Source organism: Chanodichthys erythropterus, chromosome 2, assembly GCF_024489055.1.
Source record: "Chanodichthys erythropterus isolate Z2021 chromosome 2, ASM2448905v1, whole genome shotgun sequence".
In the NCBI taxonomy this organism is placed as follows: domain Eukaryota; kingdom Metazoa; phylum Chordata; class Actinopteri; order Cypriniformes; family Xenocyprididae; genus Chanodichthys; species Chanodichthys erythropterus.
In genome coordinates, this window is record NC_090222.1 from 18990950 (window position 1) to 19006655 (window position 15706).

Sequence of the window (15706 nt, forward strand, 5' to 3'; positions counted from 1 at the left end):
AAATAAAGTTAATAGTTTGGCATAATCTTTCAGTATTAGCGGTAAAGCAATTTTGGTGAAATGTTGATAATATATTAAATTTTTTTGTCCATGACTGTGTCAACATGTCAAGGTCAACAAGTATTAAAATATCATATAATTTTTTTTATGACAAGTTGAAATTGGTTCAGAGCGTAACATCATGTGGTGCAACCCCCCAAAAATGTAAAGATATTTATAAAATAAAAAACTCATTATATAAGGGCTTTTAAAAAAATAATTATCTACATCTTAAGATGTGTCTTTTCACAAACAGTTCCACCTCTTATGGCTACGTTGAACCAGAACAACTGTCTCTGCTTATTAAATTTGAGCAGAAGAAGCATAACAGAAAAGATACAAAACACTTGCTTCATGCCACTACCTTTCAGCTGCAAAGTGCTAAAACAGCGTGAGGCAAGACAGCCGTTCCTGTGACAGACTGAAAGCTAAAGCTAAAAGCCGCGCTGTGGCTGCTGTGCCGAGGGCCTCACGGTCTCTGCCCCGATCCGTTATAAACCCTAATCCCCTAAAACAACAAACACACACTGTTATGCAGGCAAGCCCTGAGCTGCCCTGCACTGCCTTACACTGCTTTAGATAGGGAATAATCGAGCATGTCCCTTAAAACCTGGCCCACATGTGTGTGTGTGAGCATTGCATAATCAGCCAAACCATGTCTGAGGCTAAATATGGTACAGTTAAAACAATTATGAGGCAAGCACTTTGGCCAGAGATCACAAACACACACAAGAAGCTTAAAGCTGATGTCATCTACAGCCCAGAATATCACCCAAAGCCACAGAAATAAGCATTTGAAAGTGCAAAAAAGGACGTGTGATGTTTTGAAACACTGGCCACAGAAAGAAACTGAAAGAATATAACAATGAATGAACAGACTAATAATAGAGCTAATGGACGCCTGACTTCTTTCCAGCAAAGACACGCATGTGTGATGGGCAAACATGCCATTAACATTTGATGCCAAGAGTCGACTAAATACAGCAGCTCTCAGACCAGTCGGATATGCATTATTCAACAACACAAGACATTACGCGTCCATGTATATACATTGAAAGAGAGAGCAGAAGGGCGTTAAGAGCTTGAATGGTTTGTTTTCTTGCATTACGCAGAGAGGCCGTGTCATCCGGCGCGGAAACAGAGATGTGGGAATTTATGTTTTCTGAACGCTACAGCCTTTAGTTGGAGATGATGACACAGCACAAAGTCCACCGGGCTCGAAAAGTCACTCAAATACTTACATGCATGTGCAACCGACACCCGGCCTAAAAACAGGAGAGGGATGGAGGGAAAAGACAGAGAAAGAGAGAGTGATGGAAGATGAGATGCCACTGGGGTATTCCAGCATGGATTAGTGACAGAGAGGTTATGTGTGTGTGTGTAAGAGGAGTGGAGGGATGGAGGTGTAATCGATGGTTTAAAAGGTTTTCAGTCGCACCAAAACACACACACTATTCTTTCATAGCTCACTATGAAACACAAAACTCATCTGAACACACACACATACACATACAGAGTACAAGTCAAGCACCAATATCATCTCTTCTGACTGTGGAAGTGTCAGAGGTGTGGAATGAATGTCAAACGGCACTTTAAACCTGAAGAGTGTCATTTTTTCAATGTTAAAATACTCGAAATATTTCCCTGATTTCCTCTTAGTTTGAGCATTCGGTCCAGCTCAACGCAACAACAATGACTCAAGCAATAGCGTGAACCTGGGAGCGGGATTATCTGTGTTTGAGACCAGATAGATGAAGGAATGTTTGAGAAAACGGTTTGGGAAGAGTCATTATACTCTCCATTTCATTTGGTGTAGAGGCACACAAATAACACAAAAAAAGGGATGGATGTAAAGAACGGCTAAATTAAAAGTGGACACATACACGCATCCATTTGTTTTAAGGACTTTCTCTTGGCATCCATAGTTTTATGAGTTCACAATATTTACAGTTAATGATATTTTCTAGTGATGCATTGATCATGTTTTTTCATTGCTGATTCAGTTTTTTTTTTTTTTTTTTTTTTCATTTTTTGGAAAAAAAAAAATTTAAGCTTCAAAGCTTAACAAATCTTTTGTTTCAAATCAGTGGTTTGGAGTATCATATTGCCAAAAAGCCAAGATTTCAGTAAACGACGCTTTGTTATGTCATAAGTGTTTCGAAATTTCTGGTGTAAGGTGTAACTTTGGCAGTTTGATATTTGGCATGTTTTTTGGTGCACAAATTTAATAATAATTTGTGTTCCGGAGTGTGGAGCGACATAACGGTGAGTAATAAATGACATAATAAAAAAAAATAAATAAATTTTTGGGTGAAATTAGAGGAAAACACTGAATTTAATAATGATACAAACAAAGATAATACAAACATGTAGCATGAGCAGTTCTTTAAATAAGATTGTGTAATTTCAAAATTTAAAGCAAAAATGGTCTGACTTCAGATTTGTGAAATTAATATTCTACATATGACAAACCTGCACAAAACGAAAACAGCAGACAGACTGAATGAAAACGCAAATTCACTCTCCGACAGTAGGTGGTGCTTATGGAACAGCAGCAATTTAGCATTTCCTCGGTTACCGATGTACACAAATCAGCCCTGTGCTTATAAACAGGCATTATAAAAGAGGCAAGAGGAAAAAGATAATGCCATTGAAACTTTCTGAAAACTGTCACTTCCTTTTAGACATACATTCATATAAACCCCTAATCCAATTCAATATTTATATTTTTCTTCCAATATTTCGGGCATCGTGAACAGTGAACTAAAATATTTTTTCTGCTGGCGCATCTCTGTTCTACTCTTTGCATCTGTCTTCAGGATGTCCCGTCCTGTTTACAGACTTTGTAATGTTTCCACACAAATGATATTTCGGGAAACAATTGTAATGCAGTTTCCGGAATACAGATCGTCCATAATAAAACAAAAAACCCAATTTATGGCGAGTCGACCTGTGTATCTCTTATATTTTCTGTCTACATTTTTTAATAAAAAAAGAACATTAAATATTAATAAAAGTGTTTTTGCTATTCTGTTTTGTCTAGTGATGCATAAATTACATACTGAAAAAAAATGTGCAATAAAATCAATGACAACTTGTACTTTTTCAGTAATTTTGTCCCTAAATTATATTTAAATGTTGACATCTGTTGTTTTAAACTGAATTGATAATATTTTCTATACTTAAATATATTTTTTATAAAAATTAAATATTAATTGTATTATTTTTGATATTCTGATTGGTGTAGCACAAATTACACACTTCAGCTTAAAAAAAAAAAACACTGAACCTTTTGGAATGTTTCAGATTCAAAACAAATGATAACTTTTTCAACAATTTCAAACCCAAAGTATAGCTAAATGTTGACACGGATTGTTTAATACTGAGCTAATGATATTATCTATAACTAAATATTAAAAAAAAAAAATGTTTTTGCTATTCACTATTTGGTGTAGTGATGCATAAAATCACACCCTTCAGCTTAAAAACATTTAAAAAAAACCCACTGAACCATTCACATTCAGACCAAATGGCAACTTGTATCTGCACAGTTATGTCATTTAATATAGTCATACAGAAGGCGTGTTGGGTTGAAATGCAGTCAGCCTTCCATGAATGTGTAACAGAATATCACTACTCAAACACTACACAACAAGCGGGCGGCACGTGAGGGTAGGACATCCTCTCCTCGCAGCTCTGAAAACCTTTTCAACCTGTCTTCCATCCAGGCATTCATATGATTAACAGTGCTTAGTGCACAGGTGCACATGCACACACTCGCCTAATCATATCCAATACATTACACACACACAGACCATCCCTTGACTAAACACATACACACCCTAACTGATGAATTAGAAAGTGAGTGCCGTAAATGCCGGTGACAAACTGGTTCAAAGTTCAAAACAAACTCCAGTAAGCTCTTGAACAGGTTTAAACAAATGAAGAGAGGGACAGAGAGAGAGAGAGAGAGAGCGAACATGATCTTGCATTCCTCAGAAGAGAAGGAAAGGGAACGGGGTACGGAGGAGAGGGGGTGGGGTGGGGTGTTAAAGTGGCGCCAGACAGCATTTGAATTCCCGGCAGTTGACCACACAAACACACACTCTCACACACAGGTTTAGTGTGTGTATATAATGAATAAAAGTGTGTGCGCACTGACTTTCATTATGATTTGAATTTGAATAGCATTATCACAAACTCATACACGGTTATTTTTACCTAACTAGCTAATAGAGGACATAACACAGACATCTATTGTTTTTATATTAAGCTAATCACTAAAAACCAGCCCTAATGCTATTGCTAAAAGGAAACTTTCTGCATTTCTAAAATGTAAAAATAAGAACATTATGTAGCTTACTTTATAAATATTTTTACTTTTTTCTTACATTTTCTATCACTATCAAGACTTTCTATTGACATCAATTCATTGTTTTCATTACGAGTTAATATGTATTGTTATAGTTTTTATTTATAATATTAAAAACATTAAAAAATTACTATTGAAACATTTAATATCAATTAAAACAATAGAAAAAAAAAAAAAAAAAAATATATATATATATATATATATATATATATATATATATATATATATATATATTTTTTTTTTTTTTTTTTAAATAAAGTTGAAGATATTTTATTATTATACACACATACTTACACACACAGTGAAGACAATTTATTCAGACACCTTGAACATTTCATACATTAATACAGTTTAAAAAAATGGTAATAAAATATGACAAGATCTCAGAGTTAAACTGTGTCAGAAAAAAAAAATCATTATTTATGTCAGATAACACTTCAGCAAAACATGGTCAGGTCAAAGTGTCTGAATAATTTTTGGTTCAAAATTTTTATTAATTTTACTGGTAGTCCATTGTATGAAGAATTTTTTGGTGTAATATGTAATAATTTACATAATAATAAAATAATTTACTTTATTTTGCTATCCTCACTTACATAAATTAACTATAGTGTCAAAGTTTTATCAAAATTTTAAAAAATGTCTGAACAATTTTTGGTTTGACTGTGTATACATATATACACACAAACATATACATATACATACATACATTTTATATATATATATATATATATATATATATATATATATATATATATATATATATATATATATATATATATATATACATATATACATATATACATATATACATATATACATATATACATATATACACACACACACACACACATAACTCAATATATTAAAAAGCATATTATATAAAAAATACCTTTTTCTTTAAATTCTTTTATTTGATTTTTTTTAAACCTATAAACCTATTTTTACATTTTCATTAACAAAATTTCAGATTTCACTATCCCTAAAAAGTGCATCTTAGCCGCACAATGTAGGAAAAACCTGACCTACTCACACCTTGTAGCATTGCAACACAAAAAAGTCCAACATGTTTAAACAGTCACCCTAGGGATTCAGGGTGAGTGAGTCAAAGGTGGAGAACAGAGGAAAAGGAAACAGTCTCACATATATAGAGCAAAACACTCCTAATCTTATCTGAAGAGCTTATGATCAGCACTTAAAATCAGTTAACGTCTCAACGTCATTGGATGCAGTACTCAGAAAAAAAAACACACGCACAATGCAGGTGTTACACTGAGTCATGCTCATGACAATGCAGCCTCTGTAAACTACCTGTATTACATTTCTCTCTCCAAACACACACACACACACACACACACACACACACACACACAGAGAGAGCAACATTCTTCCACAGCAGGCTGAATTTCATCAGGTTCAAGCACAGAAGCTCCTGATGACAGTCTGGACCCAAAATACACAATCCAACAGCAGCTTAGCGCTAATGAGCGGCACAAAAAGTCTTGGGAATACAACTAAGTACAACGTGACAGAGAGAAGCAATAGTCCACAAACATAGTTGAAGCTTTAATCTTACTGAGAAAGAGAAATCATGTTAAAAGACTGACATGACCTAAAAGTTAAACATTTGTGTGTGTGTGTGTGTGTGTGTGTGTGTGTGTGTGTGTGTACCCTATCTGTAGAACGCTATCTGTTTTCAAAAGCACCCGTGTTCAGAAATGCCTTAAGAATTGAGCTTTTCCAAGAATGTGATTCGATGTGTGAGAGTTAGTGCTTGAGTAAATGAGTGTGTGTTTGGCAGAATGCTTTTCCTGGAATGAGTAATGCCACACAGGCTGCAGTGATTTAAGCTTTGAGCAGGAATGTGGGAGGTCCACGTTTTTTCTGCAAAACAAACCAATGTGAGAGCATGCGTGTCAGCGTTAACAGAGTGAGTGTTTGCTCAACCATGAGAAGATTGCCCCATTATCGGTTGTCAATGGCACGTCCATCAATATCAACACTTTGTCCATTATTTAAAATCAATAAACGCTGCTCACTATATGTAGTGTACAGGAAAGAGTCTCTTCTGCAGCGTCCTAAATGAGTGAAAACAGATGTCCAAACTCGCTTTGCACAGTGCAATTACGTGCAAGTCTAATAAAAGGCTAATGGAGGTTTTCTCTGAAAGCGTAATGGAAAGCTGCAGTATGAAGTGTAAACAGTGGTCTGAAAAAGGTGTTTAAAATAAACAGAAAAGGTCACTTAACCTTTAGCATCTCCATAAAATACATTAACATTCACAGACACAGAATTTAATAAAAAATAATGAATTAAAATGATTTTATCCTTCACGTTTTTGAATGAATTGTACCTCTCAGGCTAGTTATTATTATAGCTACTATTTTTCTGTTGATCCCAGAGGTATGCAGTCAAAGTAGGGACTGATAGTGAGTGTTTAGATGTTAAAGAAGATTTTTCAGAGTAGTTCAACTAAGAAATTGAATATAGATATGTAAAGTAACAGGATAACTAAGGGTATGTTTTCACGACAACGATTTACTAAAATGGCAAAGTTGATGATAATGTTTTCAAAACTATTACTGTTGACACGGATCCACGCAAAACGGCTAAAAACGCTGTATTACACATGCCAGACAATTATTTGGCGATGTTACTTTTTAAAGAAAGACTACGCACCTGCGCATATACACATTCTTTACAGAGCATTTGCCTCGCACATGCCTATCCACCTTATTTTTAGTTTTTCTTCACTTTGATATTCTTCTCGTTATTTTTCTAAAGCGACTAATAAGTCTCACACATTCATAGAAAACACCTTATTTCTGCATTGAAAAATAAGGTGGATAGACTAAACACATAATACGCATGTGCAAGACATCACTGTTTTCACACTCACAAATTCAGCAGTTTACAGATGTGATAACTGTATTGTTTTCAAAAACTTCCAATTTGAAACCTGTTATCAAAAGTTTGCATTTTAGGCCACCAAAACGCCGTTGTCGTATAAACGAATGACCAAAACGCATAAAAAGTTTTTTGTTTTTAGTTGAAAACGGTGTCATGTAAACTGCCCCTAAACCAAGTGCAATTACTCTGTTTTAAGTTAGTGAATCAGAGTTTTGCTAAATTTATCTATATCTCCATTCTTAGATATCCAGAATGGCATAAACAATTAACAATAATTCAAAATCCTCACCACTGATATAATGCAAAATCAATGTTGTGATATAAAAAAATAAATAAAAAAAAAGTAAACATGTTTATGAGATTAGATGGACATTGCCACCATCAGTCAAAAACTATTTCTTTAAGTATGGTTTGCTACAAATAAAATGTTAATGGAGATGAGGAAGGTGTTAAAAAAATAAACGCAAACAAAATGTATACCTAGTCAAAGGCTTTATTTTATTACAAAAAATGTTAGAAACAAGTATATGTTTGTCTTAAGAGAAAAAAATACCTCAAATTTGTTTACAGAATATACAGTATGATCAGCCATCATAACTGTTTAGGAGTCCAGACTAAAACCATGAAAAAAATAAAATAAAGGTAAGGTACATAAAAAGACAATACACATTTATTTAAAGTATGTGAAATAATACTATAATATTATGTGTATTTTACTCATATTCAGTTTTACTGTGGGTGATTCATCGCTGTCATGTTTGAATAAGCTTGCATAAGCTTGGTTGAATAAGCTTGCTATATGTCTAGAGAAAATAATCAAAATTTAAGTAGAAATATGATCAATTGCTTTGTGCATGAATGGGAATAAAACCAAAAATTAGCACCACGACAAATTCACACGCTTTCATACAGGCCTCTAAGTTCATCTTCAGTGGTTTGTCATGTTAATGAACATCCTACTGAAGGCTCTTCGGAAATGTGAGGTATGCCATTGTGAAAGACATGCAAATATCCAACCACATAATAGAGCATCGGTTAAACTATTCTTTCTGCACAACACTTCAATCATCAACTTGATCTTGTTTCTAGAAAACTGGGTATGAAGAGAGAACGCACAAAACTCACATTTGCTTTGAATGACTGACATTCTCCTGATGCTCAAAGAGGAAGAACAGAACAGAAGGGAAGGAAAGTGAGAGCAGTGACATTTGACCTTACTAACTAGAGAGAACCGGAACCTTAATCAAATATTGTAAATCTGTAGTACTTCTGATTTGAAGAAATGGGGAATTACACAGAAGAATTTAGGAAATTAGATAAGGAAATGAAACCAGGCTGACGTGGTTCATACGCTATTCTAGAGTCGCATATGTGGTTGAAGAGATGGCATCAGGCCCTCATGCCATTGGCTCCGTGGCATGTGACCAACGGAGGCAGGGGCGTGTTCTGGAATGCAGGGTTAGGGGTGCAGCTATGGAAGGTCATGAGGTCAGGGTCATACACACACACACACATGTTCCCCCCTCCCCCCGGTCATACACAGGGGCCTCTGTGCTGCTGTCAGTCCATAAATGACTCCAACACATGGACGCTCTCGCTCGTATTCTGCGCTGCCCCCGTAACCCACTGACATGGCAAACACACATAAACTACTGTGCTCCCCTGTTGGTGGACACACCATTATTGTTCTCCAGGGGCAAAAACAAACAAAATACTATTCAACCCCTGAGGACCTCATTCATCCCTAGAAATTCACCATCCGTACACTTCTAGTGAAACATTTATTCCCAGTGCTCCCAAATCAAGGTACAAGTACTCTCAAGGCGAGCAGTGTAAGAAAAAAAAGGACGTACTGTATCGCAGCAGTGTTTAATACAGTCTCACACATCAATGTCAATGAAAAATCCTGTCAATGTGTGTGACATTTACAGGCGTTCCATTTGTGTTCAGAGAAATAGCACGGCGGAGCAACCGTTTGATGGGCCTGATGGGAAACCAGGCAGCGCGGAAAATACAAAACATGCTCGCTTGCTGACGGTCTCGAACAAACACACGCGCATGCTGCCGAACAGGATACATAAGCATGTAAACACAGAGAGGTGCCTGCTGATGTTGAACTGGTTCCAGAGAGACCTGAACAACTGAGGCGGCTGCATAACACTGACTAAAATAGAGCACATGGTCTCCTGTGTGACAATGTGAACATGCGATAAAAGGCTGCTAATTATTCCAAATTAACAATCTATTACAACTACATGGAAACCGGCTAACAGTGAGCATGACAATGGCAAACTCACAAAAACATGTTAAATAAAACAAAGCAAAACACACTGAAGTTAGGGCTGGAAAAATCAAATCGATGCATCGCAGAGCGAGAAATGATTCTGGATTGATTCTGAGATATTCCGAATGCATCGCACAGTTTGAAAAGAGTGAAGCGAATTACAAGGGTGTTTGCAGTGGGCTGTTTACATTAATCTTGCGTCATAAAAGCATTCTGAGGTGCAAGTACTCAGCCAAACAGATGAGCGCTCTTCTTCATGAGCATCTGAACATGCGGTTAAAAAGTAGTCTAGAGCACCATCTGCTTTTAAATACTGAGCTCAGAATCGCAATGCATTCGGAAAGTCTCAGAATTGATCCATGAATTGAGAAGCATCAATTTATTGTTGCAGCCCTAACTGAAAACTGAGCCAGTTCAATATAAACATTGAATCATTCACTCAACCAATTAATTCAACAACACTGATTCACTCAGAATCAAAACAAGGGACTTTAAATGAATCATTGAATGATTCACTCAACTAATTAGTTTAAAACAGTGATTCAAACAAAAACAAAACACCACTACTGTTACACCGGACGCAAGCAGCACAATGCGACGCAACGCAACTCGTCAAAGACAATAGAACCCATTATAATCAGTGATATTGTCTGCACTGGTGCGGTGCGGCGTGACACAACAGATTCCCCTATATTTGTGACGTAGTCCAGGTGCTTTGCCTGTCACCTTCAGTGTAGACAGCTTTTAGCGAAAAAAGTCACATCTGGTGTAGACATGGTGTTAGACAAAAAATAATAAAAATTTCTTAACTTCTGGTTCACTGAACTGTTGCATAAAATATCAATATCACACTAGCAATTGGGCAGACAATCTGCAAGGTTGATATAGTTCTTATATGTTATTCTAGCACTGGTTATATTATCACATATTATATGAGTTGATGTTAATTTATTTTAATGGTTAACAGCTTATGTCATTATTCAGACTGAGAATTTATTTTAATTAAAGTAAACTTAAAAGTAGGCTTTTTGACAAGGAAGCCACAGAGTATATGACCTCAAAGGTAATAAACTAAATATTTTATATATATTTCTGACACTGATGGGTAGCACTTATCTCTATGGGAAATAACAAGCCAATATTACAAATTAAAGCTGAAATCTTATGGCGTGTTCAAGTCCTCCTGGGAAGTTCATATTTACGAGGTGGGAAGTCGTGTTTACGACGGTAGGTGGGTTCAAGTCACTTTCGTCGGAGTATCATGGCGGTGTGCCTTCTCTAAATTAATTACACAAAATAACAACACTTCTAGAAAATGTAGAGCAAAGAATGTGCATTGGTTGTATGTTGTTTTTGTTTAATTTATGAAGCCACTGTAAACTTTATCATTACATATTATATTGTTATATTATGATGCTATTGCTGTGAATTAGCTTACTTTGTTGTAAATAGAAAAGCCTGACAATGTCACTGCTAAATACCTGTAAGTATTGGGTTTCTCACGGACACGCCCCAACTCGTTCAGATCGGGGCTTAAAGAAAATCCTGAGCTCCCCGCTCGTATTTACAACATTGTGGTGGCGTTCTTGTGCGTTCAGCTCGTAAATACGATCTTTCCGACATGACTTGAACGCACCATTAACCGCCGACTCTTCACTAGCGACCATCTCATGAGACTTACATTACAGGGTTAGCCATTCATGATAATGCCGTACTAAATACACAATGAGGCCTGATGGGTAGACCATAGTTGAACCACAGACACTTTCAGATGTTACAGAGGAAATGAAATCAGCCAGGGTCAGCTACTGCCTGTTTGTGCAAACACACACCACCTGGAAAAGAAGAAAGCCTGAAGAGGTGCGCATCATTCTGTGAATTCATGCAAAGTGGCAGTCAGAGAGTGAGGAACTGATAAGAGAGGTGTCTCTTATCTAATGTGATTCATGTGGCGAGAGCTATTTGATGCCGTTGATAGTGTCAATGTTAAGGACTGACAGATACACACATGACTTTTATCAGGATGCACACCATACTGACGCTGCTATCACCTCCTGTTCTCATAACAAACCACGGCTTTCAGAGAAAATGCTCTCTCACCGAAATGCGCTACGAATTTATACCGCTGTGGGTGTTTGCAGGTAAGAACACAGACTGAAGAGATACTAAAATCTGATAGAGAATGAAGCACTTGGAAACCACATCCTATACTCAGTACTGTATCTTCTTCGTCTCACTCACTTGCTCGTTCGCTCTCTTGCATACTCAGCAGCTGAGCTCACCTCGTAACTATCGAGGTCAGAATGTGGCCTGCACAGCCGTAGCCTGATAAAACCACAAGGTACTTGTAGTAGTTATTGCCACCTGACAACACTGATCCCGTCTCTGCATCTCATTCCTGACGTTCAGCTTCATAAAGTCAACATACAAATCTGCATTGTCTGTGGATTTAAGATGTGTGTGACATGATTTTAGAGCAGGTCAAGAGGTCACCATTAAGCTTCATCAAATTTTTATTTTACACACCTTGCTTAGTCAAAAATGCACTCCAAATAAGGATAAGTTTGGATGATGTTGTCTAAACAAATCACAGCTGAAAGTGAAACATGGTTTTCAAAACTGTTGACATTGCTATTAGAGCGTAAATAATGAAATTATGAGGTAATGTGTTTCTTTCAGGCCATTCCCAAAAAAATTTACTTGAAATTAATTTACAGGAATGATCCTTGCAGGCTTGTGGGACACATTCTGGGCTAATCAGCACTATTTGCAGGCTATTTAAGTACATGCCAGGCAAAGGCTAGCACTATAGGGAGTTTCAATGCACATACAGTAGAGCAGTCTTAGGAATAAAAAGTATTATTAAAGTATTAATATTATAAAAGAAATTGCTTTAGCTAACCCTGGCTTTTAAACTCACAAACTTAAAATGCAAGTAAATTCAAGTTTGGCTCTAAACTAGAGGGATTTCAGATATAATCATTTGTATTTTGCCATGATATCACCGTCATTCTCTAAATGAAAAGATTATACACAAAGGTATTTGCTATTTAAAACACTGCATAATACAAAAAAATTTAAGGGAGAAAACAACAAGCTTAACTTATAAGGGAGGGGAGGACTGAGTTTGTAAAAGTGAAAGTGACCATGACATTCTCAGACTTCACGCAGAGCACGACGAACTTCATAAAGCCCAGTCTACAGCGCGAGACAAAACTACAACGCATCACGCGCACACACTTTTGTTTTGACGTCGCGCGCTCGAGTGTTGATGCAATGTAATAGTTAAAAGTCCGTTAAACTTAGAGCAACGTGGGTGGCGGGGTACGGCCGCTGAGAAAATCGTGATGTGAGAGAATTGATTGTGATTGAGAGAGAGAGAGAGAACGAGAGAGCCTCAACATGGATTCCCGAACATGCATGCCACAATAGGCCTCCTGAACACGGCTACTGAAACTTCCTGTAGTTGGCGGGACAGTAATAACTTCACAAGTGCATAGCTACTGGACAAGTGGATACATGTTACAAAATGAATACTCGCGGCAAGTATGCTAACAGTGATTAAAGTGAATTCAAACTACTGGAAAGCGTTCATCATAAAAGTAGGCGATCCAACACCTAAAGGGAAATTAGTGCGCAGCTCTGTATTATTAGGCTCCACTGCACTTTACAAGCTTAAATGCCTGTATAAAAAATGCCTAGAAGCTGGACCGACTGTAAAGTGGTCTAGTTATAAAAAAAAGTAATGAAAACGTTTATTAAATACCCTGGTGGTGAGAAAGCGGAGCTTCCATTTTGAATGTGCTACTGGTTCAAAGCTCGCGCTTGAGCTGCACACAGCTGGCACGCGCAGTGCAATGAGCGTTTTAGGGGGGAAAAAACTAACATTTTGCTGGAGATTCACAACATCGATTTCGACATATTTCCACTAACGACAAAGTTACAAAGTAGCAGCAATTCAACAGGTTTAGAGCGATTTGCGCTGACAGGACTGGAAGAAACTGTAAAGAAGCGCTTTGAATGCAAGTAACTATTTAAAAGTAAAAGCGCAAACCTGTTAACATTAGAAGTAACACTGAGCTGGACTACTTGACTAGAGTAGATTATACTGCGACACTTGAGGTCATTTAAATGAGTGAACAATTAACCGCATTATTTATTAGTGAAAACTGCCATTCAAGTTCACGAGATGAACCTGATAATGTAAAAATAGAAACCAAACAAAACATATCAGAGCAGTGAATCAGTTGGTATGTCAGAGTAATAAGCCCTGGAAAACACTGTCAACTTTTCTAAAAGTAAAAGTCGGTTGTCAATAAAGTCAGTTTTGACACTGAATGATGTATAAAGCAGATCTGACTGAAGTATTGTAAAATCCTTACTTTTGGTTCAACAAACTCACAAGTCACAGAAGTTGTGGCAGCACTTGATAATGAATGCCTGGGTAACTTACCCGAGTCCCCCGGGGTTTTCATGGTGAAAGTTATCTGCCCCTAACACACAGCAAGCTGGGTGAAGTTGTCAGTTCAGCAGTGGCGAGACTCGGCCTCTCCCGCTCCAAAAGGCCAAACTTTTGTCCAATGTTCAGCACTCTTGTTGCTCCCGCTCTACTCCGTCTGGCCTCCTCACACGATTCCTCCAAAGCCCCCGACCGACAGCGCTGAGTTTGGAAAGCGGCTCAGTACTACTTCCACTGGCGCGACGGGACGGGGTGCAGCGGAGTTCCGAAACAGCGCTTTCCCGTCTGTCCCGGGAGCGATCGATACAATCCCAACACGGCAGAAAAGCAGCACTCAGCGTCTCTCTGTTACATATGCGCGCTCTTGTGCCCAGTTGATGATTTTCGCAACATTTTATCCTTGTGTTAGTTTGTCATCTGCTCTCCCGAGGCTCGCCATTCGCAGTATATCAGTCAGTTTCCCATTCTCTCTTTCACACCGACTTTTTTTTTCCTTCCTCCACTCTCCCTAGTCTGAAACTACTCGCTGTCTCCTCCCCCCCATCTCTCTCTCTCTCTTTCTCTCTTGGGTGTCGTGTTTCGCTCGCTGCTGCCGCACGGGGCCGCCCACACGGTCGGGGGAAGGAGGGGAATGGTGCGGGGGGGCCCGGGCATTGGCTGAGTCACGCCCCCTCACCACGAGCGGGGCTGGCGTCACTGCAGCACGAGGCGTCGTTATGGAGACCGCCATAGCCACTGTCCGTGATGACATCACATCCGCGTCCTACGAGCTGCAGAGAACTTGAGATTCAGCGTCATCTCCCCCGTGAACGTCAGCAACAAGTGTTTTTCGAGTTAATTAGACCTCTTTCTCTTTCATTTAATGATAATTGTCTACCCCCATCGAGAGGTAATAGTGCAATGAATAATGATTTCCGGAATTTACCCCGCAAGATCAAAGACTGAACAATAAGGGCCACTTAAATTTTTTCTATCAAAACAAAATGTCAGATATTATGTATCATCATACAGGTGTATTGGAAATGTTTTATACGTGTAAGGGTCAACGAAAAATAACGATGTATTCAAGGTAACAAATATATTTTTATATAATATAATTTATGAATATCATACATTTTGACTTGTGAACATAAAGACGTTTTATTATAGGGTTAGGCTATTTCTACATTTGACCTTATTTTCCATAAAATAATGATAATAATTTAAAATTTTCAACAGCCAACACAGCATGAAATATTTGTGAGAATAAGGCACTTCTAGTTGCTTTTTTTTTTTTTTTTTTTTTTAGTAGTTCATCAAATGATTTCGTCAAAAAAGGCAAGACTGACAGGATGGCCTGTGTTTTATCAATGGGGGTAAATATAATATATATATATATATATATATATATAAGATCTTGATACAGAGTCATGAGGGACAAAATATTTAAACAAAAAACAAGATTGCACCACACACACAAAAAAAATAATTTTAAGAGTATTCAAGTAATTTTCTGTTTAAATATATATTAATATTTAGACAATATAATATATAACATGTGAATGTATATATATGTATATGTGTGTGTGTGTGTATATATATATATATATATATATATATATAACAACTTAACAGATTCAGGTAATGAGCCATAAACATTTTC

The 15706-nt window shown here is 37.2% G+C and overlaps 1 protein-coding gene across 1 annotated transcript in view; it reads right to left on the bottom strand.

Moving 5' to 3' along the window:
• Positions 1–14618, bottom strand: part of erfl3 (Ets2 repressor factor like 3) — a 58775-nt gene extending 44157 nt beyond the window's left edge. The window contains exon 1 of the mRNA XM_067403924.1: positions 14059–14618. Within this exon, the coding sequence (XP_067260025.1) occupies positions 14059–14080 (22 nt within the window). The 5' untranslated portion in view covers positions 14081–14618. The remainder of the gene's footprint in view (positions 1–14058) is intronic.
• Positions 14619–15706: the final 1088 nt, after the last annotated feature.